This window comes from Mytilus californianus, unplaced genomic scaffold (assembly GCF_021869535.1).
Source record: "Mytilus californianus isolate M0D057914Y unplaced genomic scaffold, xbMytCali1.0.p SCAF_4, whole genome shotgun sequence".
NCBI classification, from domain to species: domain Eukaryota; kingdom Metazoa; phylum Mollusca; class Bivalvia; order Mytilida; family Mytilidae; genus Mytilus; species Mytilus californianus.
This window is the reverse complement of record NW_026262690.1, coordinates 92,560,090-92,587,804: the sequence shown is the minus strand read 5'-3', so window position 1 is coordinate 92,587,804 and position 27,715 is coordinate 92,560,090. Positions and strand designations below refer to the sequence as shown.

The 27,715-nt window shown below is 31.9% G+C and overlaps 1 protein-coding gene and 1 long non-coding RNA gene across 6 annotated transcripts in view; one reads left to right on the top strand and one right to left on the bottom strand.

The window, feature by feature from the left end:
* LOC127738903 (baculoviral IAP repeat-containing protein 3-like) overlaps nucleotides 1-13,356 on the top strand; it is a 90,431-nt gene extending 77,075 nt beyond the window's left edge. For all 5 annotated transcript variants that reach the window (XM_052250399.1, XM_052250401.1, XM_052250402.1 and 2 more), the window contains 2 exons: nucleotides 4,571-4,686; nucleotides 11,086-13,356. In XM_052250399.1, coding sequence (XP_052106359.1) covers nucleotides 4,571-4,686; nucleotides 11,086-11,127 — 158 coding nt within the window. In that variant the 3' untranslated portion in view covers nucleotides 11,128-13,356. The remainder of the gene's footprint in view (nucleotides 1-4,570; nucleotides 4,687-11,085) is intronic.
* A 5,260-nt stretch (nucleotides 13,357-18,616) lies between these two features.
* LOC127738910 (uncharacterized) lies at nucleotides 18,617-20,437 on the bottom strand. The gene is made up of 2 exons (XR_008000215.1): nucleotides 20,154-20,437; nucleotides 18,617-18,995 (listed from the first exon to the last, which is right to left on the bottom strand). It is a non-coding gene; the product is annotated as an uncharacterized LOC127738910 (long non-coding RNA).
* Nucleotides 20,438-27,715: the final 7,278 nt, after the last annotated feature.

Sequence of the window (27,715 nt, the reverse complement as noted above, 5' to 3'; positions counted from 1 at the left end):
TCCAAAACAAATACAGAAGTTGAAGAGCTGAAAGGACAAAAAAGGACCAAAAGTATAGCTTAACACGGAAAACGAATCAGATTTTGCATAAAGAACTTACGAACTATCATAAATACGAATTTCAAGCCTTCCTTTTCAATATTTATGGAATTTAAAATCGAAGTTGACCTTTAAACCTTTTTATTTACACAACATTTAACAAAACCCATTAATCAGCTTGCATTTTTTTTTAGGACAAAGCTTTACAAAAATAGTATACTGTTTATTCAGACTTTATCTTTTATCAAGCTTTGCGGCGAAAAGGTTGTCTTTTTGTATTTATTAGTGTTTATGTGAACTCGAAACTTCACCGTCATATGGAAGGGAGCGGGTCAAAAATACTAATCGTTTGTATTTTTTTAATTTAACAGCTACTTATTTACATTTGTGCAAAAGCAATTATTGTTTCATTTTTCAAAATTTTGAAATTGACAACTAAGCTGAGATGTTTTCTATAAATACTCTATTTCTATTTTAAATTCAAAACGTTATTTTTAATAAATATTATAATGTTTAAACGTAAAATACTGACGGGTTTATACAAAACGTCAAGCTATGAAGGAGGGACACACTGTGATTGGTATTCAGCAAGCTTTCCTATTAATAATGTTTAAAGATTTGATATTTGAACGAATTCATGACATTGTGTAAGTGTTTATTACACTAATTATTTTATGAATTTGTTGTTGAAAGTTTGGCATATTTGTGGAGTGTCGATTCGTAATAATGTTGATTTCGACAAGTTCCTTTGTAAGGGGGTGGGGTTGGGGTTCTGATCCGGATCCCGCTTACAATTTTATCAGATTCCCGTATCCAACTTATCATTGTAAAAATAACGCTTGAAATTTCACGTGTTCCCCCTCCCCCACCCCACCCCACCCCCTTCCGGCTTTGTTTCCTGTTTTCATGCACAATAATTTGACTTTCACGTGTCACGCTTACAAAATATCTGTCAATCCCGCGTCACGCTTAGACCCCAATGAGACCCACTTGTAACCTCTGTCACGATTTCGAGTAAAATGTAAACTGTATGAAATGCCAAAATATTGCAATTATTAAGATCCTCTTTTTGGGGGGCATAATTATGTCTAAATTTTAAAAATAACATTATGGTTTTTTATTTATTCTATGCTTATGTATTTTGTCATTATTCAATACATGTATCTACAATATAAATTGTCCATATTAAAAACACATCCATTATTACTGTGACTTGACTATAGGCGTTGCTGTTTACCTTTACCTATTGTTCAACCATATTGTAAAATTGACAATACAATTGCGACATTTAAATTGACCAGTTGGTATTGTTAGAGTTTTGTCTACCTTGATGCTACCTGTACAGTTTTTTATTAACCTAACCCAACCTTACAGCATGCTTTTTTCCTGAAGTTTTTCTTCACCTAGGGTTATTCTATTATAAAATTGATAGGGAAGAAAATGTTATTGATTTTCATTGTTTTAAGTCCCCAATATAGATGATAAATCGAATTTTGACCCAAAAATTTAAATCAATCAAAGATGTTCTTAACAGCATGTTAATAAGTATGACAATTAAAACTGTTTTTAAATAATAAATGAATCTTTAAATTGTTACTAGTAACCCTTATACATAGTACTGTCCAGTTGTCAGTGAAACAAGAAATAGCAATTCAGGTGTTTTCAGTTTCAGTTTTCAGATGAATATATATCCCTTCAAATTTTTCACAGTGTTTGAAATCTATTTGAATCAATGTGCATAAAAAATTGGGATTTATTTTATTTGAATTCACTTCTTAGATGCCATTTAATTTTGCTTCTTAAAATGTGACTTTGACTGGATTGTCATAAATGTATCAAGGAGGAAATAATTCATTCAAAATGTTTTGTGTGGCTTTCACATGATGATGTACATGTAAAAGCCAAAATAATTTTGGAGTATAGCTTGTAGTGTTTTGCTTTGAAATCTATTAGGATTTTTGTGCATAAAAAAACTGTGTTCACTCAAGGGAATTCACTTTTTATAATATGGAATTTAGTTAATCTAAAAGGTAAAAATAAAACAAAACTGGAATGCAAGTAGGAGAAATAAGTTCAACCAACATGTTTCTGCGGCTTTAAATGTTGAATGTGATTTTAAAAATAATCATTATTAAATTCTGAATCTAATATGAAGATGATTCACCTGTTTAATTTTGGATATATATCATGGAAATGAAATAAAATGTGAATACAGTGGATATAGTCAAATCTAGTGATAAAGTGAATAATAAAAGTAAAATATTCCCAAAAAATTCATAACATGAGGATAACAATGTTGAATGTGACATTGGAAATAATCTTTTTAAATTTCTAGATCTGATATTGTTTAATTGGGATATATATCATGGGAAATAAAATAAAACTGAATACTGTGGATATAGTAAAATCAAGTGATTTAGGGGAAAATATGAATAAAATATCCCAAAAATTTGTAATGTGATATTGGAAATAATCAAAAATTACAAAATTCTGGATCTAATATAAATACTCTGCACCTGTTTAATTGGGATATATATCATTGGAAATTAAAGAGAATACTTTGGATATAGAAAAAACCTAGTGATATAGTGAAAAATGTAAGAAAATATTCCAAAAAGTTAATAAATTTAGGAAAATATTTCAAAATTACTTCAAATAATGAAACTGGAATACTGGATGGAATATCAAAAATCTGTGTCAATAAATAAATAAATAAACAGTTTATTTATAACTATTATTTTTTATATTGCACTATGCATAAACACTTTGTACAAGGCTCATTTCAATAAGTATTGAACAAATGTTTAAATGAAAGAATGCACACATTTGTTCTGGTGTTTATTAATCCTGGAAAATTATGGAAATTAAAAAATAATTAAGATTTACACAAGAGTTTAAAAAAAGTATTTTGAGTTAACTCCCATTAGAAAAAGCCAAAGAGATGAAAGAGAACGTTTCAACGATATAAAAGAAATCCAAGCACTCATAGTATTTGGCTATGAAAAAATTAAGAGGAAATGTAGTGCATTATATGACATGCAATTAAATACCCTGCAAGAAAAAAAAACATATATATTCTTGTTCTGGCTTGCTCACTCCTTAAATTTGAAAATGACATTAAAGTAAAAATCTCTCGTATTCCTTCTAAATGTAAAATTGTTTCTTTGGCAATTGCATGGCCATTTACGAATACATTCATATCAATGAAAAAAAGAATGTAATTTCAATGTATATTTCCTTTACTTATTTTAGGATTCTCTAAAGAAAAACATTGGGAAATGAAATTAAAAAAAAATGAGCAGGTTTTAGCAAAAACTAGAACATGGAATCATTTGCATATTGTGGCCATACTCAAGCTTTTTTCATACCATAAACAGTGTATGCTAATTTAAAATGTAGGCATGTTATGTTATTTACTGAAATTAGCACTGTTTTTATAATTTCAAATGGGTCCGATTACAAAATTTCTTAATTGATCATGTACTATTTAATTTCATTTCCTAATAACAGCTTTACACTAATATTGTTGTTATCATTATTATTGTTATTGGAATAGATGAGTCTATTTTAAAATATCAAATGATATTTTCCTGAAAATTTGCTGTTTTCATCTATAAATAAACAATAGTCAGTTTAAAGTTTGAACAAAATTTGACCACTGAACAGGTGAAGTCACTTCATGGACCTTTAATAGGTTAATCCATCAAGGTAGATTATTACTGGTTCTGCATGTGAGATTTAAATCTGGCAACTGGTCAATTTAGATGTCACAATTGTATTGTCAATTTTACAATCTGGTTGAACAATAAGTAAAGGTGAACAGCAACACCTATAGTCAAGTCACAGTAATTGGTCAATGAATTCAAATTTGCCCAAAAATAGAATGTTGTATAGACACCGAGTGCAAACATTTGACACTACAAATGTACCTATTCTTTTTTAAAGCGGTAAAGTATCTCTACTCAAAATTATCCCATTACTGTATTTGAAACGTGATTTTTTCCAATCATTCGAGTATGTGCTATTGTTCTGAATAAACACATACAATATCTCCGGAGTTAAACAACCACGTCGATGATTTCGTTGTAGCGTGCTTGCCTAGAAAGTAGGAGGTCATGGGTTTCGATCCTCGGCCGAATTAAACCAAAAGCTTGCAAATTACTTTTTGCTGCTTCTTCGCTAATCTCGTTGAATTTAGGAGTATGACTGGTCGGTTTGCAATCAGTGTGATGTGTATGGGTAGGTTGACATGTCTTCCTGTGAATCTTTGTCATTGTCGTCGTCATTGAAGTTAAACTGCTAATTGGACCAATGATGTACTAAGTTGTTAATGTACATGTATTCAATATGTCATTAACAATGTCACTGCGGCGGGTTCCACTTGTGGAGTAGTCATGCACATATTATCAGCTCCGGAGCAGCTGGATGGATCTCATGTGATTTGTGTCCTTCTTCCAGGCACAATATTCAAAGCCTCTTCGTATATTTCTTTTATTGAATGGAGATTGCGATCAGATCTTTCTTCTTATAGGTTTTAAAGAATGGGGACCTGCTGACAGTCCATGGTATGAGCATGCCCGTTGTTCGGAAGAATGTCCATATATACTTCAGATGAGAGGAAAAGAATTTGTTGATCTTGCTCATGAGGTAATTATACTTTCAAACAAAAAATAACTGCCTCCAAATACTTTAAATACTTGTAATTCAAGTGTAGATTAAGATCTTTCAACACCAGTATAGTCATCTGATCAGTAATTTTATCGACAGATCCCTATTCCCGATTGTGATATTTTGCCGGGTGGGAATGCCCATCGTGGGTGATTATCCTTCGACGCCCCAATGTCGCTCCTTTCTGAGTTCATGCAACTCCTATCAGTTTTTTTGTTTTTGGTACCTTAGTTTTTTTTAAGGTTTTGTGAATCAGAGTATTCAATGTAAAATATTATGACTACTCCCTCTCTTTTAGCTCATATTGCCCAAAGAGCCAGTGTGAGATTTTTCCATCACTTTGTGACCGTCATCGTCGTCCGTTTACTTTCACAATAATGTTCTCCACTGACACTACAGAGCCAATTAGAACATAAGGGTAAAAGCAAGTTTTGGCTATAATCTTAAAAACCGCTATAGATAGAGAAAATCTGATAGAACAGAAATGTTGAGAATGTTGAGATCTACCTACTGTCTATTACACCAAAACTGTCAGACGACTTCTTATATGAGTTATTGCCCTTAAATGACGAATTTTACCATGTTTTTCATTTTAACTATTATCATGAAAATATTATAGATAGAGAAAATCTTTAAATACTAAAACTGATCAGTAAAACAAGATCTACAAATAATAGTCAGTCCTTTTTGGAGTCATTGCACTAAAGGTCAAGTTACAGTAAATGGGCTATGTCACAGGTTTTCTTAAAATGCATACAACTTTGGCTGGTTGAACTTTAACTGAAAATCGAAAAAATAATGCATTTATCTCTTTTATTTTTTAAATATTACTGATTGAATTCTTTCATATCATTATTATTCTATATCATTAAAACTGAAATTTATGTATCAACAACATATAGTTTTTTAAGAAAAATCTAAGTATTTGAAATTAGAGATTTGATGATTTTAAGGCAAATTTATGAATGTTTTTCGCCGATTTTATGTGCTTCTATACAAATATTCACCCGTTTTTAAAGAATTCAACCAGTTAAATTCCAGAAAAATAAAAGAGATATAGGCATTATTTTTTTGATTTTCAGACATAATTCAACGAGCCAAAATTTTATCAAAATCTGTGACATAGCCCATTTACTGTTCCTTGACCTTGAATGATAATTTTTGTGTTTTTGCCTTAAAAACTATTATAGAAAGATGGAAATTCGAACAGCAAAATAATATCTACAGATAAAGTATATGGTCAACTCATTATAAGAGTTATCACCTTAAATGGTTGTTTTTATCATTTTGTTTTAAGTTTTTGCCTATTATGTGTTAAATTGTTATAGATAGATAGAAACTTTAAAAAGTAAAAATGATCAAAAGACAAGATCTACAAATAGGTCAGCAAAGATAAAATTGTCAGTTGTCTTCTCATAGAAGTTTTTGCCCTTTAATGACGAATTTCACCCTTTTTATACACAAAATTTTTCAGGTCGTATAATGTTATGACGTTGTCAGCGGCAGCGGCGTCGTCGTCGTCGTTATCGTCGTCGTCGAGGATACTTGAATTCCAGACAATAACTTGAGGATAAGTGTATGGATCTCTATGAAATTGTACCACAAGGTTCCATACTATAAAAGAAAGGTTGGGATTGATTTTGGGGGTTATTGTCCTAACTGTTTAGAAATTAGGAGACAAAAAGGGACAAAAAACAAGCATTTTTTTCTTCTTTCAGGAAATTAACTTGTGTTTAAGTGTATGGATCTCTATGAAATTGTACCACAAGGTTCCAATCCGAAAAAAAAAGATTGGGAGTGATTTTGGGGGTTATGGTCCTAAACTTTTAGGTAATGGGGGCCAGAAACAATTCTTCTTAAACTTTGTACACATTGCTAAACTCTTGACCAATTTCAATGTAGTTTGATTCAAAGACTTGCATTCTTGTGGTTCTTTAATATGTTGAATCTTACCATGTATTAAGATTTTGGATTCAGGGCCTCGTTTTTTAATTGTTCAACATTGAGGTCCAAAGGGTCCCACATTAAACTTTGTTTGATTTCATCAAAAATTGAATTATTAGGGTTCTTTGATTTGCCGAATCTAACTTTGTATTCTGTGACCGGTTTTCAAATTGGTCCACATTAAGGTCCAAATGGTCCAAATTTAAACTTAGTTTGATTTGAACAAATATTGAATTCAAGGGGTTTTTGATATGCTGAATCTAAACATGTGTTTAGATATTTTATTTTGGGCCCAGTTTTCAAGTTTGTCCAATTCGGGGTCCAAAATTAAAATTTATTTGATTTAAAAAAAAAATTGAATTCCTGTGGTTCTTTGGTATGCTGAATCTAACCATGTATTTAGAAAATGGGTATTGGACCATAATATGTAAATGTCCAATCTCAATTTTTTAAGTTCTTAGACCACATCATTCTGTTTCAGAAACATTGCTATGTCAAATATTTAATCGAAATCCAAATCCATAAATAGAAATTGTAGTTAGAGTGAAACTTATAAAAAAAGATGCAGCATCAAAACATTTTTTAGAGAAGAAATTATGTATAAATATAGTTTGAAATTAACTATTTGTTATCAAATAATTTGAAAAATAATTGTAAATTTTATAGTTTTTTCAAAGACATTGTGTCAATGAGAAATGATATTTTGTAAAAAAAATAAATTTTTGTAAATATTTTGAAGAACTTGGTGGAAGGTTTGTTTGTTATTCTGTATTAATTAATTTTCAGAATGCTATATATATATTTTTTTATGAAGCGAAACCCTTTAAAGATTTACCTGATATTGCCCATTAATAAATAAATAAATTCAATTCTTGGTGTACTTGGATATGCTGAATCTAACCGTATATTTAGATTTTGGATTTTGGAATATAATAGGAAAAAGCCCGTTTTTAAATTTTTCAGTTCTTTGACCACATTCATTCTGTGTCAGAAACCTATTCTGTGTCAAATATTTAATCACGGTCAAAATTCAGAGCTGTATCAAGCTTGAATGTAGTGTCCATACTTGTGCCAACTGTTTAGGGTTCGACCTCTGCGGTCGTATCAAGCTGCGCCAAGCGGGACATTGTATTGTGTTTTGGCCAAAAAATTTAGAAGATAGATAGAATCTGTAAACAGAAAATTATCAGCAACACTACAAGATTAACATAAGTCATTTCAAAAAAGTCTTTCAATCTCGATTTTACAATTTCATAGCTCCGTGCGTGTACTTTGAGCTTCTTGTAATACTATGCCTTATTTCCTTACAAATCACACAATTTTAAGCGCCTGGTTACAGACAAAACTCGAGTTATGACTTTTTATAAATGGAAAAATTGCTAAATTTGCCGTTTCCGCATTATAACTTCTTAAAACTTATACACAATGCTTAATAACACCAAACACATATCAAGTTCGAACTTGGGAATACTTCTACTCCTCTCTCTAAGAATACGTCTCTTTCACCGTTCTTGAGTTATGCTCCTTTGTAAATGGATCAATTTTAGAATTTGCCGTATATTTACAAGCAGGGGCATCTGTGTCCAATGGACACATTCGTCATTTTTTTCACATTATCTTAAACATAAATTTATCTTAGGAACTTGTCTTTTGATGCAAAATTTAACAAAGACATGTCGATTTTATGGAAATAAACAATTTTTTTTTTTTAAATGTAGGAATATGATATTAAATAATTTCATATTCAAATTCCAGACGAAGCTGTTGACCCTGTAAAGGAAAAAAACAAAAATACCGAACTCCACGGAAAATTCAAAACGTAAAAGTTCATTATTAAATGTTAAAATTAAAAGCTCAAACACATCAAACGAATGGAAAACAACTTATTCCTGATTTGGTACAGGTATTTCCTTATGTAGAATATGGTGGATTAATCCTGATTTTAATGTAAGAGAAACAAATGAAGGGGAATTTGGCCCTACCTCTTAAACTTAATGCTCGCTCATGCACCTGCATCTTCAATGGTCATTTTGGGTTAAAATCATCATTATTAAAGGGCAATAACTCCATAAAGAGTTAACTGTATTTTTAGTCATGATGACATATTTAAGATTAAAAACACTCAAAAAGGGTAAACTTATTTATTTGTAGATCTTGTCTAGCTCATAATTTTTGCTAATTCAAGATTCTTTCTATAGAGACGAATTTTTAAGATAATGGGCAAAAAAAATTTTAAAATGTTAAAATTCGTTATTTAAGATGGTAAATCATGAAAACTGCATCGGACGCATGGAATTTTTAACGTGTTGTTTTTATTTTTTACAGCACTGGGTCAATACCTCTGCTGGTGGACTATCAGTCCCCGAGGGTATCAATAGTTCAGTAGTCAGTACTGTGTACTGACATGATTCATAACAAATCTTTCTAAAATTTTCGGTAAAAAATTTTGCAATTTTAAGAAACGGATTTCAACTCCCTCAGGCAAAGTTGACCTTAGATGGATTTGGCTCTTTTTTGGGTTCTTTTTTTATCATATAGCTCTTTAACTGTTTCGGTTCTTGTACATCATTGGTTTTTAAATATTTGGCTTTGAGCATTCTTGATGAAGGTAAATCCAGAAAAGCGCTTCGGACGCATAGAAATTGTAACGTGTTGTTTTCATTTTTTTAAGGGCAACAACTCCTATAAGAATTAAATGTAAATAGACAATATGTAGATCTCAACATTCTGAACATTTTTTCAAAACAATATACCCTAATGATGACTGTGGCCATCTTTGGTTAAATTTAGCACAGAAGTTTCAGAGGAGATGGTCTTTGTAAATATTAATGGACGAGGACGACGGACGCCAAGTGATCACAAAAGCTCACACTTGTCCTTCGGCCCAGGTGAGCTATAAATGATACATAGATTTCAACTAATTTACCACACGACACCCATGTCATTTATTTTTTTCTAAATAACTGTTTTATTCAAAACACTTAATCAGCAATCATATCCACATTTAATGGTTTTTGATGGGGTTCGTGTCGCTCAATGTTTAGTTTTCTTTGTTATGTTTTGTGTACTATTGTTTGTCTGTTGGTCTTTTTCTTTTTTAGCCATGGCGTTGTCAGTTTATTTTCGACTTTTGAGTTTGAATGTCCCTCTGGTATCTTTCGCCTCTCTTTTAAATAATAATTATTCCTAACATTACTGGTAACGTTCTCCTTAAAATTATTATATTATGATAATAACCATATTTACGTGAAATCAATAGAATGGAGAAATCATGTACAAATTAATTGAGAGTATCGGATGGTAGACTTTATCATGAAAATTCAATTTTTTTTGTGCATTATGTTTTAGATAATTTAATTTGAAAATGGTGTTAAAGCCTATTTGTTCTTGGGTATATTTCTATTCAACTGAGTATTGACATGCTATATAACAAAAAATTCTTAAATTATTCGTTGAGTTAAACAATCATTATGAAACTAAGTTCTGAACTTCCCCAAACAAAGTTAGCCTTAGATGAATTTTGCCATGTTTTTAGATTCCTTTTTGTTATTTAGACCCTCGTGTATTCAAGTTTTGTTACATTCTTGTCAAACATTTGTATCTTATAGAAATAAAATAAAGAAAGGCTCTTCGGACACACCAAATTTGTGAAAAAATATACACATAAAATTGAGAATGGAAATGGGGAATATGTCAAAGAGACAACAACCCGACCAAAGAGCAGATAACAGCCGAAGGCCACCAATGGGTCTTCAACACAGCGAGAAAATCCCGCACCCAGAGGCGGGCTTCAGCTGGCCCCTAAATAAAAATGGGTTCTAGTTCAGTGAAATGGACGTCATACTAAACTCCAAAACATATAAATGAACCAAAATAAAAAAAAAACATACAAGACTAACAAAGGCCAGAGGCTCCTTACACGGGACAGGCGCAAAAATGCGGCGGGGTTAAACATGTTTTGTGAGATCTCAACCCCCCTCCCCCACCCCTATATCTCTAGCCAATGTAGAATAAAGAAATACACAGCAATACGCACAGTAAAACTCAGTTTAAAAGAAGTCCGAGTCCGATGTCAGAATAGGTAACAAAAGAAACTAAGCAAAATGACAATAATCAACCTACATTAACAAAGGACTACTAGCAGTTACTGACATGCCAGCTCCAGACCTCAATTAAACTGATTGAATGATTATGTATTCATTCAATGTCAAAGAAAAAAATACTTTTTAAGATAAAATGATATAGGATGATCATGTATAAGTATAACAACTCGTGGTAAATAATACAGAAATAATATGTACCTGTTTATTAAAAACTCAATGTTTTTTATATAATGTACCGAAAGATTTCATCAAAATGTCCAAAGACAACATATGTAAAACATGATAGGCAGTCCTTTTACAAATTTTAAGGGTATAATTTTTTTTTTTACAGATTGAAGACCTTGAAAGACAATCAGCTAATGCAAGAAGATAATATTCTGTTGAATCTGCTTTATTTATTACAGTTAATAGATAATCTTCCAAATACACAACTTAATTTATTTTTTGGAACCACGGGCTTTCATTAAACACTCAGTTTATGGTCTTCTTTTTACATTGGTATTTATTATATATAACATGTTTTAACATGTATATGGTATGCTCTCAATCGGCATTATCTAAAAGTTTTTGACAGTGAGGTCCATACTATGAGCTAATAAACCGGCTTTACCTCAGTGTATCAACCACTCCGTTAAACTGATATTTGACTAGATTTCATTGGTATTTTGAATTATATACCGCAATCGACTCAGTGCGAATGAATGAACAATATATAAGTAACACATAGTTGTGAGGGTGAGAAGATTGTTATCCCGAGAAAACATTGTCAACCGAGGCTAACTTGAGCCAAGATTGACAATATATTTTTTTTTTAATTAGAGGTAACAATCTGCTCTATCACCCTGTCAGTTATGTGTTATCTAATTTATTATACTGAACATTCTGTCATTTTTAAATTTTTAATTGAAAATAACTAGCTATGACTTCATGTACATAACAACATTACAGTTATTAAAAAAACAACACAAGTGAAGCAAGATGCATTTATTTCATCTTGACAGTCCATGAAAAAGTTCTTAGGGCGAACGTAGAAATTGGGCATTGTCTTTAAAATTATAAATGTAAATTCAATTCATTGTCGTTTAAATTATCGTGTTTTGATTGGTCTGCACGAGGGTGACATTAGAAAATAACTCCCTCTGAGCCATGGCAAAGAGTCAATTATCTCCCTTGTATTAAGCAATCAAAATCTGGCTTTTTAATGTGATTTATGATAATCATATAAATCAAACTTCACTCTAAAATACCGGTTTTTGTTTGGTTAATACGAGGGAGACATTTTATTCTATCACATGGCTTCGCGGTAGTCTGAGACATTAATGGAGTGTCACTCTCTAGTGCAGACCAACCAAATATCGATAATTTTAAAGACAATTAATTGAATTTACATCAGTAAGTATACATGTACAACAATGGTCAAGTTCTACGTTCCGTCCTCATACCTTTTGCATAGATTGTCAACAAAAATATAACAAAAAAAAACTCCTCTTGTTTCACTTTTGTTACTTAAAGGCTTTTCTTATGACTGTAACATATTTGTGTTCATGAAGTCATAGTTTATAACATTCAATTGAAAAATTAAAAGCCAATAATGTCTTTTTCTATGATAAATTAAATAACACACATCTGAAAGGATGATGCAGCAGATTTTTACCATGGCTTCGCCTTGGTTGATGATGTTTTCTCAGTTTTACAATCTGCTCTATCAACCTCCCATATATGTGTTGTTTCAAAAATATATGATGAGGACTTTAAATCATTGTCATAATTGTTATTATTACGCGTCCGATGTACATTTTTATTTGAAAAACTAAGAGGGATAAATGTATGAAAGTAGTGTAACCGAAAGTGACAAACTAGGAAAGCCAAATGCATATAAGTTCAAGTAAATAATATGAGTAATTTTAGTGTTTTTCACTTATTTTCATTTTTAGATTTCTCTCGTATCTTTTATGCCAGGGTCGTTCTAAGTATTTGGATTTTAGTATTATGAAATTTTATTTGAAATTCATTATTTTCCACTGAGACAAAAGATTTATATTATTTTACGTTGAAGTCAACTTTAAAGGGCATATAATGCATGACAATGTAACACAAAAACAAGCTAGCTTCCGAAGGTGTGTTCATGATTCCTCATTACAGAAAAATAAAAGTATAATGTATATAATTTATATTGGTACGTTCTTGCCGCATTTATTTTTTATTGGTGCTCCAATTCCTTTATCATACGCATTGGTAACATTAGTTATCTTTGTCCAAAAAGGCATTAGAGTACTTGTTTATGTCTTAGTGCTCAGCAGGGTATTATTTAGATGAAAGAGAACGTGAATTGAGAGAGCGCAAGTTATGTGGTCGATTAACTATATGGAAGATTGTAGTGTATTTGTATTTTTTTTTTTTTATTTTGCTCCTTTATGTTGAATATCTATCTATAAAAATCATGATTTGTTTATTTATGAATTTGGTTATTTGTTTATTCAATTAGTTATGAATGATTGTACTGCTCTATTCTGGTCACCATGATATGTTTAATCAAATATATATTTTAAGCTTGTTAAATTGTTTGCTGTGTTTTTGTAATGTTATATAAAGTTTCAATTGACTTTGTATTTATTTTCCTGAGCAAATATGTTTTAAGATTCCTTATTTAATTGAGAAAATCTTTTATTATATATTTATTAGGGCCCCGCCGAATGGCGATCGCCCTATAGTGATCAGTCTGTTCGTCCGTCTGTCCGTCCGTAACAAATTGTGTCCGCTCTATATCTAGAGAACCGTTATAATTTCATACTTTATACTTGACATGTATATTAACCAACACCAGAGGGTGTGTCATAATGTATGTACAACTTCCTATGTCAAAGTTCAAGGTCAAAAACTTTGGTTTCAGTTGACAACCCCATGTCCTATGGTAAAGATACAATTTTTTTACTGCACGTTATTCACAGCGGGGCATACAGAGATGGCTCCAATCTCAATGATGTCTAGTTTTTTCTGTTGCCAGGACTCTCCCAAATGAAAGACCATCAACTAATAATAAAATATCCTGGAAATTCGTTATTTTGCATTGATGATAACTGATAAAAGTGTGACATTGCTATTGTGGTTGGCACATAATGAGTCGATGAGAATAAACCATAAGTCTGAAAGAACATGATTTATTTTCTCAGTTGTGTATTGGCTTTGCAAAAGCTTTTAGTAACTGTGATTACTATTAGTTTGATACTTTGTGTCTTTTACTTTTATGTGAGTTCTTTGTTGTTGCTGCTACGTACCAATCTGTTGAGTTAAGCCATCTACAAATTATCCTTACAATTTGTTCTTATGTTATGCTGTTACACCCCTTTCCAATGTTATGGATAGGGCTGAGCGCTAATTGAAATGTCAAATATCGCCACATGCTCTATGTGTTTATTCAGTAAGTTCGTTTCTGTGATTATTTTTCGTTGTTTATAGCGGACTGTATGGTATGGCTATATCTCATTGTTCAAGGCCGTACGGCGGTAACGTATAATTCACATTAGTCCACATCATTTTGACTCTGGTGGATAGTTGTCTCATTAGCAATTGTTACGACTGAATTGATAAGGCGCCACAGAAAAAAGTGAAACCGGCAATTTAACAAAAATGAATTATTTTGTTTAGTTATACAAAAAGGTGAACGCACAGTCAGCTATAATAACAAAATCCCAAATTAAATATACTTAAGCATAATGGTTTGTTGATTCTAGTTACTTTCGAATGAATTTATAAGTTTAACGAAAAATATTAATTCCAATGTTCACAGCTTGATAAGTGGAATAGTGGTGAGTTCATAAGCAGGCTGATTACATAAAATATAAATATGTTAATCACTCCAAAGACACTAAATCCATTTCTCAATGTAAAAGCACAAATAATGTTTAAAATCGTAACGGGTTCTCTTAATCTCGCTTTATATATACTGACCAAAACAGAAAGTTCCAGAATTCAAATTTTAGTAAATCTTGAACGTTTTGAAAGTACAAATTTGGTAAGAAATCTCGGTAAAGTTGTTTCCAAATAGTTCGTTTCTATGTATGTTGGCGTTTGTTTTTGTTGGACTTCAGTGTTTCTGTTGTTCCTTTGTTTTCCTCTTAAAGTTGATGTGTTTCCCTCGGTTTTAGTTTGTAACCCGGATTTGTTTACTCTCAATCGATTTATGACTTTTGAACAGCGGTATACTACTGTTGCCTTTATTAATGTCTCATTGGGGAAAAGAGAACGAAATGATGGTTACGCCATTTGGAACATATTCATGAACTTGGAAATATTTAGTGAAAAACATTATATTTAGGGGAAAAAAAGTTTTCGAAAAGTGAGAAAAATTTAAAAACATGTTAGGTAAGATTTAGCTATTCCAATAATATCATAAGTTCCTTCTTGTTATATCTGTAACATGGTGACTTTAAATAAGCAATTGCTTATACTTTTGACATGATGGGTTTAATTTGACCTTCAACAATGATATGGCAAATACAAAAGTTGCTTGAACAAATTCGCAAGTAGCTAGATTAATTTTAATTTTAATTCTTACAACCTTTAAAAAAATACGTGTATGATCAATGTATTGTTCCTAAATATCAGTGTAAATGAAGACATCATCAATATAGCCTGAACGACCATTTAAACATTTGATTATTTTGAAAGTTTTTTTTGGATGTGACAGCAAGGTTCGTTTTGGGCATTACTTTATATAAACTATTTGAAGTTACAAAACCAGACACTTTTATGGAACCATCAGTCCAAGTATTTGTATTGTAAGACAAATCCTTGATCAGTCTAAGAAATTTGCAAATAACCTCTCAAAATTTACTTGCTCATTTTTCCTTCTTTATTTCAAATATGCAAATATAAATCCTACAGATGGGATAAGATTTATTTTGTCAAAGTTTTGATTTGCCAAAAAATCCATCTGTAACGTGACGAATCTGTAGGACTTATCATGTTTGGAACTAAAGGCAAAGTGACTTTTATTTTCACTAAGCTCAACCAGATCATTTTCCAGCATATATTGAAGATATTCAGATTTTATTCGAATGTCTCGACATGGATGTTGCTCTATTGGACCTGTTTTCACATTAAATCTTACGAGAAAAAGTGTTCGCAAGTTATACTGAAATGTCCATGACTCACGAGAATTTTTCTCGTAAGCTTTTTGTGAAATGAGTCACAGCATGAGCATCACCTACATCATGCTATTCAGTAGTTTGACTCATTATCTCATCAATAAGTTTTTGTAAATCTTGCTATTGCGAATATGAAAAATGTGACAGTTTACTAATTAAATGAGACAAAACATTAAAAAAATAATAACTTTGAAACTTTTTCTTGAATTCTCTGATGATAAATTAATAAATTATTTTAAAAACTAGGTTCCAACTCCCTAAGGGAAAGTTTAACTCAGATGAATTTATCTATTTCTTATGTCCTTTTTTGGTCATATACATTGTAGCTCCTCACGTGTTCACTTGAGGTTTTATACATCATTGCTTTTCAATTTTTTGGTTTTGAGCGTTCCTGATGGAGGTTGTTAAAATGAGAAGGGAGCATGACATGATAAAATTATTTCGATTTAATACGAAAATTCATACCTTTTGTTCTTCGAAGTGGACCTATAAGACACGTTCTAAAGGCAGCCATTGGATTTGATAAAGCAAAAACGTTCTAATAAAAAACCTACCGTTTACGATTATGAATTAACATTTACATGTTGAAGTTTTAGAATGATTTTATTTAATTTACCAGCGAGCAACACCAACACAAAATGTCCATTTCGATCTCTAGCGTTTTAAATTCAGATGAGGTAGAAATTTTCATTGTAATGACATGCACGTGCACCCCATGTTTTATTGGAATGTTTACAAAGCGAAGAAAGAGCGTCGTATTATTGTCACTCAATTTATTACAGTTTTCATAAGCGTTCTTACTATACTTCACAACCTATTGTCTAGATATTCCGTAATTGTGATCCCAATTAGCACCTGAGATCACCCCCAGTTTTTGGTGGGGTTCGTGTTGCTTAGCCTTTAGTTTTCTATGTTGTGTCTTCTGTACTATTATTTGTCTGTTTGTCTTTTTATTTTTAGCCATGGCGTTGTCAGTTTATTTTCAATCTATGAGTTTGACTGTCCCTCTGGTATCTTTCGTCCCTCTTTTAATGCTATGAATCTGGACCACTTTTGCTTGTATACATTTTTATAAATATATGAATATTGATATTTAAAAACCTCTACAGTTCTTAAACAATTACGTGTTTAAAAATGCATTCCAAACATAAATTAAACTGTCGCAAATTGAAATTCAGTCTTTAAATTCAACAGGTTTCACAATTGTGTGAAAGGAGTCGATGACTGCCGCCAGATTATTCTACAGATATGCAGGTTGATATCCAAAAATATTACATATGGTAGCATTCTTCTTTTTTTTTTATTGGTTATTACTTTCACGTGATTCAAAGGGTATTTAAGTATATGGACAATGTTTCTATTTATGTATATATATATTGACGGTCAATATTTAAAATCTTGCAAAATACAATGTAAAATACACAAAAAAAACATTAAAGTCCATTTCCATTATACACTATTTCCTTTTAAATTCTCCCTCATGAATTCGTCCGAATTTAAAACATTTCTATTCTAAATACATGGCTAAATAAGAGACAAGTCATAATTTAGGTTTGTTTGCTCGCAGTAACTTTCTTATTTTCTCAGCGAAACAACATTTAATATCTTGTAAACATTTTACAAATTACAAAAATATACCACAATTCCATCTATATACATTCACAATGTCCTCTAAATACATATCAATACAAACATAACTGTAATATATTATGCAGAGCTTAACGTTAACTTCGTCTATCAAAGTTACTGGAGCACATCGATAATAACCAAACGTAATCAGGACTTATATATGCCTATAAAACCCCACCCGTACTACCGCCCTCGAAATATTCGTGCAGAAAACAACAGTAACATCAGACCACTTCTGATTTACATACTAGCCAAACTTGTACCACAAGTCTAAAGATAGAAATAGAATAGGGAAATTCCAAATATAACGGAATAGAAATAAATTTAAATTCTCCCTCATGAATTCGTCCGAATTTAAAACATTTCTATACTAAATACATGGCTAAATAAGAGACAAGTCATAATTTAGGTTTGTTTGCTCGCAGTAACTTCGATAAAACAAAGGAATAAATAATTTGAGAACTATATGCCAAGATTCAAGGAAACAGCCATTTGAGATTTTAAATGGTCTTTAATATACCCATCTTTGGCTTTATCCGAAGCCCATCTACCGTGGACTTTAAGTAACCTATCAGAGACTCCTCTATTAGCCCCCGTAGAAGCGCCACCACTTCTCAAACTATGAAGCCCAAACTTAAGCTTATCTAAACCAATATCTGATAAACTCTCTAACAAAATTTCTCTCGCTCTGGTATAGGACAATGGACTATTTATATTACATAATTTATAAACATCTTTCAATTTCATAAAAGACAGTGCTCTGAAAATATAGCTATCAGAATTTTTGCTCAATTCAGCTAAATTGATATACTTATTTAACCAAAAAACTGGACATAAATCTGTACCTGTAGCAGCTATAACAACAGAATTACCCCTTCTGTATAAATCAGTTTTGCTTTTATCAATGCGAATTTTAACATGACTGACTTGAAACTCAATATTATTCATCTTAATGTTAGCCAATTCACTATACCTCAAAAATCCAGAAAATCCTAACAGAAATAATACTACTACACGCAATTTTTTGAGATTATTATGATCTCCGAACTTCAAAACAATTTTCCTTAATATATCTGACGTAATAGGTTCTTTTTTTTTTTTTTGATAGATTTACTTAGCAATCTCCTTCCTCCTTCATAAATAAGACCAAGGAATTTGTCTGAACAAGGATTATGTTGGAAATTAAAGTCATGAAACCATTTTATTGAATAAAAACTTGCATCTAAAATCGCAACACTGGATCCCTGTTGAATGAGTCCACCTATATACATAGAAATCGTAGTAGTTGTCGCTGGTAAACACTCAAGTTAACATGAAACACACCATTTTTCAAACTTTTTAAAATAGCACTTGTATTTCTTAATTGTAGAATTTGATCTAGACGATTCGACAAAAGAGGGTAAATCTCGTATGATACTGGCAAATCTCGAATCATTGGCATAACACTCAAATTGTTTCCATTGATCTGTAAAATAAATATAATAATGAATACCAAGTAATAACTATAAACAAAGTAAATATAATTAACATTACTACTATAAATGAATGCGGCATTTCCCTCGCAAACAACCCAGTGCGGCATTTCCCTCGCAAACAAATAAATGCGGCATTTCCCTCGCAAACAAATGAATGCGGCATTTCCCTCGCAAACAAATGAGTGCGGCATTTTCCTCGCAAATAAATGAATGCGGCATTTTCCTCGCACACTTACTGTGGCATTCAATCTCACAGTATCTAAAAAAGTCATATACTTATATATATACAGTGGCATTAACCCTCACTGTATTCATAAACAATTAATTAACAATGTTAACAATGACATATCTAATTGTTGCAGTTAAAACATCACAATGTTAAATTTAACATACTTACAAATATAGTCTCATATCTGATAACTGCGGCAAATAACCATCGCAGAAAACTAAATCAATTACAGTCTGTATACAACATTCAATGCATAAATCTCAATACTTCGAGAAATCCAACAACAAAACATATACATTACTGTTAAAAGGTCTCTGTGCAAATATACTCTTTTCTTGTGAACCTTTTGTAAAAAAGTTCATAGGTTTTTAAAATAACGCACTGTATCACCATATTGCCAAGAAAATCCTAAATATTTATGATGATCAGGGTGAATTTCTATATGGTGATAACCAGACTTTAAATCAAATTTAAACCCAAAACCGCTAAAATTTACAAATGTCATAGCTTCTTTAACCCCTTCAAATTTAACTTTTTGTTTCTCGACAAATTTATTAACATGTCTCAAATCTAAGACTAATCTTTCTTTACCCGTACTATTTACCGACACAGTAAGTGGATTAACGACAAATGGTCGATTTACTTCTTTTATACATTCTTTAGTTAAAAGTTCTTCAATAGAATTTTCCACAAATTCTGAGTGTTTTAACGCGGATCTATTATTACTTAGAAAAATAGTCGGTGGTTCACTCAGAAAAGGAATTCTATAACCAAAATTAATAACATTCATTATAAAATCATTAGCGTTAAGTACATTTTTCCAAAACAATGCATGTTTTCTTAAATTTCCTTTCACATTTATAAGATTTTGACAATATTTTTTCTCATACTTGTTAACAAATTGAAAACAATACTCAACTTCATCTATGTCTGTATCTGTTTTGTTACTGGGTCTTTCCTGTGTTCTGTTCCTGGAACTTTGGTGCACCAACTGTCGCTGTAGGAATCCTTTTTTCGGGGCAGTTCCTTGCAAAGTGCCCGGGCTGGTTACAATAGAAACACTTGCAACTTTCTGACTTGCCTGCTTTGGAGAACTCGGTATCACTGACTTGGCCAAGGCCACGAAAAAAAACTCCTGGAATTGAATTCTCCTTTTCCGGAACCACTATTGGAAGATTCTGGTTTACTGTACGGCTTGGAACTTCATTTTACGAGAAGCCCTGGAAATAGCAGCACGCAAATCACTAGCATCTTCTTTATTGTCGGCCAACGGACTATCCAAGTACTCTTTAACCGTGTCCCATCCATGCTTGTCGGCTATCTTTAGAATTTTGTTACGCTTACGGATGATTTCCTTTTCCTGGGTAATAATTTCACTAACTTCGGTAGCGTTTCCAAGCTTTATACAACTTTCAACGGCAGCAAGCCTCTCTAGACGCTCGGTATTAAACGAATGTTGCACTTTAATTCCCTCACTTTGGAATACAAATTCTGGTTGGTCGACACCGGTTGCTTTAACACTTTTTCCTAAACGAGCTTCGAAATGATTAATCAAGGAATGTTTTTGCTTCTCTAAAGCATTGTTTAAAGCTGAAGTGAAAAGCGAAATAGCCCCGTCCGTACTTAACTCTGTTTCGTTACTATTTTCAGCATGTTGAGTAGTAGCACGGCATTCATCATGGTCGGAGCCTTCCTCGGACATATTATGCAGAGCTTAACGTTAACTTCGTCTATCAAAGTTACTGGAGCACATCGATAATAACCAAACGTAATCAGGACTTATATATGCCTATAAAACCCCACCCGTACTACCGCCCTCGAAATATTCGTGCAGAAAACAACAGTAACATCAGACCACTTCTGATTTACATACTAGCCAAACTTGTACCACAAGTCTAAAGATAGAAATAGAATAGGGAAATTCCAAATATAACGGAATAGAAATAAATATGTAATATATAAATTAAGGACTTTCATTCAGTCAATACGTTAGATTATATTGAACATCAGACTTCGTCCTCGGTCAATATAATCTGAACAGCTATATATATGACGTATTGACCTCTTCAAAAGTACATAATTGATAAAAATTACCTCTGGTATCTTTCGTCCCTCTTTTAATGCTATGAATCTCGACCACTTTTGCTTGTATACATTTTTATAAATATATGAATATTGATATTTAAAAACCTCTACAGTTCTTAAACAATTACGTGTTTAAAAATGCATTCCAAACATAAATTAAACTGTCGCAAATTGAAATTCAGTCTTTAAATTCAACAGGTTTCACAATTGTGTGATTGGAGTCGATGACTGCCGCCAGATTATTCTACAGATATGCAGGTTGATATCCAAAAATATTACATATGGTGTAACATTCTTCTTTTTTTTTATTGGTTATTACTTTCACGTGATTCAAAGGGTATTTAAGTATATGGACAATGTTTCTATTTATGTATATATATATTGACGGTCAATATTTAAAATCTTGCAAAATACAATGTAAAATACACAAAAAAAACATTGAAGTCCATTTCCATTATACACTATTTACTATATATATATAAAAATATTAATTTTCGCGAACCATTTAGGTCACGGAAATTCCATTTTTTGCCATCAGTAAGGAGAGTTGTACAAATAATGTGAATACACAGAACCCCGATCCAATTCATCTTTTGCTAAAAATATTTATCATTTTCTGTTTTATATCTCCTAACATCATTCCATTTTTCTCTAATTTCGATTAAAATATGCCAAAACCTGCAGTAAAAATAGATGTATGCCCCAAATAAACATTCCCCGATTGGTTGAACTACTATGGCGTCGATGTAAAGCAATGCAAGCCTCGATGTAAAGCAACGCAAGCCTCGATGTAAAGCACACGCTTCCCAAGAGTAAGGAGAGTTGTACAAATAATGTGAATTCACAGACCCCCGATCCAATTTATCTTTTGCTAAAAGTGTTCATCATTTTCTGTTTTGTATCTACCAACAACATTCCATTTTTCTATAATCCCGATTTAAACATGTCGAAACCTGCAGTAAAAATAGATGTATGCCCCAAGTAAACATTCCCCGATTGGTTGAATAACTGTGGCCTCGATCAAGCACACGCAAAAATTTCCGTTGATATGTTGAACTTCGACCCCGGGATTCAGCCGAGGTAACCTTCAGCCGAATCACATAGAGATTTTCTTGCGCTCAAATGTAATTCTAAGTGAAGTATACTGGTAAAGTAAAATTATATTCTTTTACAGAAATATTTACACATTTTATCATTAATGTATTGTCATGCTTCTGCATATTTACACTGAGCTTTAGTTAAATATAATTCTATACAAATTTTGTTACGTCAAGCATTAAGAGTAAGAATATATTTCGCGCCAAAACAAGAAAATAATCTGTGTCACAAAATAAGTTTATCAGCATCTTTCTGAAATTTTCCAACAGAAAATAGCGTTAATTATAGAGAAACTTTGGTGAGTATTACTTATTAATGTTAAGGTTCTCCAGAGGTGGTTCTCTACATCTTCTTGGCGGTCAATTTAATCCCATTTATCAATTATCCCCGATGGCGACGACACCCAGTCGATTTGTGTCATGAGCGAAAATCTTATCTATTTGATGAAATAACTTCTTCATTAACTGTACATGCAATTTTTTTGTAGTTTTTGATAACCGTGCACATTCCCATTGCATGTCCGTGTAAGTGCAGTAATATTGTGTAATGAATAATGGCGGAGGATAAAAATTTGTGACGGTCAGTGCGTGATCACGTGACATTATTATTTGTAAACAAACGGGCTCCCCATGTAACACGTGTCGGAACTATCCATACAAGGTGCAATCAATATTATATTACACTATTTGATGATATTTCTGTGTCTGTTTGTAGGTTTTGAAGATCAGATGTCATAGTGTAGTTTCATAGACAAAAAAGTACCATGATTGTTCCTGTTCAGTAGTTGTGAATTTTTTTTTATAGAATTAGAAGGTAAGTCTACATTAGTCATTATTTAATGAATATAAAAAGACTCAATTTCTCTGTTTAATTTTTCCCCAATTTTTGAAACATGCATAATTTAAAGAGCATTTGCTTCCCTTGCTAACTTAGGGAGCTACCATTTGATTTTAGGGGGTGGGGGTCTAGGATGAAATTTGAAAAAAAAGGCAGGATGAGACAATATGAAAAAAAAGGCAGGATGACAAATTATGTAAAAACAAGTCGGGATAAACTAATAGAAAAAAGGCAGGACAGATTACATCTCGAACTGAAAAAAAAAAATGCAGGACAAAATTTTTCATCCTAGCCCCCCCCTTTTCCCCCCATAAAAATGGAAAGGAAGCTCCCTTATAGTGTTTCCTTCAGAGGGTGTTTGCCCATTAACTCTAAAAATGCTTTGTTCACTAAATCTTCAACGCTTTCACCAATTTGCATGAAACTGTTGTGAATTGATTATTTTATAAATTTTAGGTTTCCCGTTTCAGAGTTATATGGGATTGTATTCATGTATTGATGTGAGCTCCCTTTAGATTGCTTTGGAATTTTTTAGAATTTACATTATCCAGTTACAATGTAAGGGGTTTATTCATTCAAAAAGGGGGATTTCCATGTTTTCGGACATTAACTTGAAAATGCTTTAAGCAGTTGTCATTTGTCATGAAACTTTGGTTAATTGTTTATATATATCAATTGATGCAAGCTCCCTTTCAATTTAATAAATTGTGGAATTTTATTCATAAAAAAGGATAGCTTTCCCAGTTTGCAGATCAAATTCAAAAGTTTGTACATGCACTTCTCTGGCATGTTTCAGTAAATGTGTAAATTATAACTGACATAACTAACTTTGACAATGACCACATATTTTTAAGTTCAATGTACATGAAATATACAAGGTAAGGGAGCTACCATTTGATTTTTATGGGGGTCTAGGATGAAAAATTTTGTCCTGCATTTTTTTTTAGTTGTAATCTCTGTCCTGCCTTTTCATTTTTATACGCCCGTTTACGGGACGTATTATTAACTCTATCCGGTCCTGCCTTTTTTTTTTAAAGTTTATCCTGACTTTTTTTTACCTAAATTGTCATCCTGACTTTTTTTTTTTGCAAGTGTCTCATCCTGCCTTTTTTTTTACTCAAAACTCCTGTCCTGCCTATTTTTTTCAAATTTCATCCTAGCCCCCCCATAAAAATCAAATGGTAGCTCCCTAATGCATGTAGACTCGATGCTGCTGCAAGGTTATACAGGGTTGTCAATGAAAAAAAAATTTGTTTGCTAACTTGGTGTTTCCTTCAGAAGGTTTTGGTGTGGTATGACACCCTGTCATTTTTATACGCCCGTCTACGGGACATACCATGGTATACCGTTGTCCGTCTGTCTGTCCGTCGTCAACATGTCGGACATTAACTCAAAACCGCTTTAACCAATTTGCATAAAACTTTGGTGAATTGTTTATATCTATTGAAATGAGCTCCCTTTCGTTTTTTTATAAATTTTAGATTTTACTTTTCTGAGTTATGGGGTTTTATTCATTAAAATAAGGGGGATTTTCCAGTTTTCGGACAATAAAAGCTTTCACCAACTTGCAAGAAATTGTGGTGAATTGTTTATATCTATTGACATGAGTTCCCTTTTGATTTTTATATATTTTAGATTTTACATTTCTCAGTTTCAGGGTTTTATTCATGAAAAAAGGGGGGATTTTCCAGTTTCGGACAAAAATCAAAAATGCTTTCAGCAGTTTGTATGAAACTTTGGTGAATTGTTTATATCTATATTGATGTAAGCTCCGTTTAGAATTTTATAAATTTTACCATTTACATTTCTGAGTGATGGGGTTTTATTCATTAAAAAAGGGGTGATTTTCCAGTTTTCGGACAATAGCTCAAAAATGCTGTTAGCAATTCTCATGAAACTTAAGTGAATTGTTTATATCTATTGATGCAAGCTCCCTTTACATTTTTATAAATTTCTAATATGACTGGGAATTAATTGAACTTTATTTGTTTATAGTCTGACGACAGATTTACTAAGTATTGCACAACAGCACAGTGTATTGCACAACAGTAAGAAATCTTTAATTTCATCACGTTCTAATGAAGTAACAAGCTTATTTTGCCGAAAGAATGATTTGATCTAAGCTTGAGTAACAAGTACCAGAAGTGATAAAAAAATTGTCTTTATGAAAATAACATGCAACCAACTTTAAAATCAATGCTTTAACCTCCTAAAGAAAATAAATCGTTTATGTCTTTGAATTTCTTTACTTTCAAATGAAAAATTGCTGTTTCATCGACTTGGTAAATGTTGAATATTGCCGATGACAAAAGCGACTGAATTTGAGTATCGTAAACAACAGGGCCGCTAGATTTCGCTTTTGAAGGTCGGTCAAAGCGAAGTGGCGACCGGGAAAGCGACTTTGTCGCCCCAGTAGCATGGTAATGTGAGCCCTGCACAATGCTTATTACTTTAAAACACAGTCCTGTAATATTTTTTATTCTACTATGAATATTGCCTGCTTATTTCAGCAACTATTCTTACAAAACAATCCTCTATTTATCCTAGGTGTTGCACTCAGTATTGTTGATTATATTTATATGTATATGTAGTAAAGTGATTGCAACCCCCTTTTTGAAGGTAAGTAACAATTAACAAACTTTATCACTTTTCAGTAGTTTAGAATGGTTTAAAAAAGATCTAAAAGATGTTACATGCATTATGACTTCCTCTCAAAAAGTTTGCATGTGTTTTAAAGTGGTTATTTAGCAATGTAATTTTTTCCCTCAGTATTAACATTAGTTTGGAAGTAAGTTAAAGGATTTCAGTTAACCAAAATTATTTCACGCCTAATTTATATAAACAAATCCCACGTCGATATATAACATGTACAACAATCAAACATCAACCCACGCCAAACTGGATGTAATTGAAAGACATCTAGAGGTCAATATACAGTCTCGAACAAAAGACAAAATAAGGAATAATGTAGCGAATTTTTGAGAATTATTATTATTGCATGTATATTTGCAATATTTAAAATGCATAGTTTAAAATCTTTTGAGTTTTAGGTTCCGCCTACCATTTTAGAAAACTGGGATTTCATTGCAGCTAGTCTATTAGATAACATTTTATAGTTTTGAATGTTTCTTCATCAGTTAACTAAAATTAGGTGGAGGTATGTTCTTATTTCTGACAGAGTGGTACTCAACCTATATCAAAGTGTGCATGAAGCGATTGATAGTTGCTAGATACTGAATGATTTTACCACAAATTTGTTAAAGTTTTAACCGGTGTATATACTTAAAATATGTTAATAAAGTAGTATGGCATGTTTGTGAGATATGGTTTTGGCCAGTAGGATGTTCATGAAGGACCTGTAGTACAAAGTATATCACTGGATTGAGCTCATTGTCTAAGTGTATTATTAAAGTGCTTTGCTTTGAGCTCAGTTCATTGTTATGCAATTCATTCTTTGTATAATAAAGATTTGACAGACAACTCTCATGTACAAGGAATTGTCAAAGTAGTATCCATTCTATGTACAATGTAAGTAATAGTGAGATAAAAGCATTTTATTTAGATTTGAACCAAACATTTTTTGTCCATTAGCCAAACTAAAAAAAAAAAGCACAAATTCACCAAACAATGCTACTGGCGCTACTAGCAATATGATGCTAGGTTCTTTTGTTACACTTTATTTTTTTACATTTGTACTGCCTACTGGCGACTCAGTCCTGAGTGTAAATGGTCATTCAGTATGTTAAGAAAAAGACCAAAATTTATAAGGCCTATCTGGCCTAATTGATTTCTAAACTATATTTCATTGTACATGTTCAACATTTATCATTCATTTGTTTATTTCTTAATTTGTGTGAATTAACAGTAAATGTTAATTACTACACTTTCATACCATAACAAAACTGCCTTACTATATTGGTATCACTCATATTTGTTTCCATATAACAAAAAAAACTGAAAAGAGAATACTTTTGCAATAGCTTTTTCATATTGAATACTAAAACTTTTTAGAAATTAAGTAGATGTTCATAATATCCACTTGACATTTTATCATATGACTTCTGTAGTTAGTTATGAGTCTTTGAAGCATGATACTGGTCAAAACTTTTTTTTGCTTTGACCAGCTTTGGAGGAAATGTTTTCAAAGAATTAATAAAAAATAACACAGAAATTCACTTTCTAGCTCATCTAGCCCCAATCATCATGTCAGGCATTGTCATTACTAAAAACCATTAAATGTCTTCTAAACTGAGAAACAATTTCCACATTTAACCGAAATCTTTTACTTATGATACTGACAATCCCCCACAAAGTAATATAAATAGAACCATACAAATAGTAAGCAAATACGTGTTCTCAGATACCATCTCCCATATAAAAAAAATCACATTAAGAAAAAAATGAACCTATTATGTGTTCCTCTCCTAGCTACAAAATGTATCCAAAATCAAAGATGTGGAA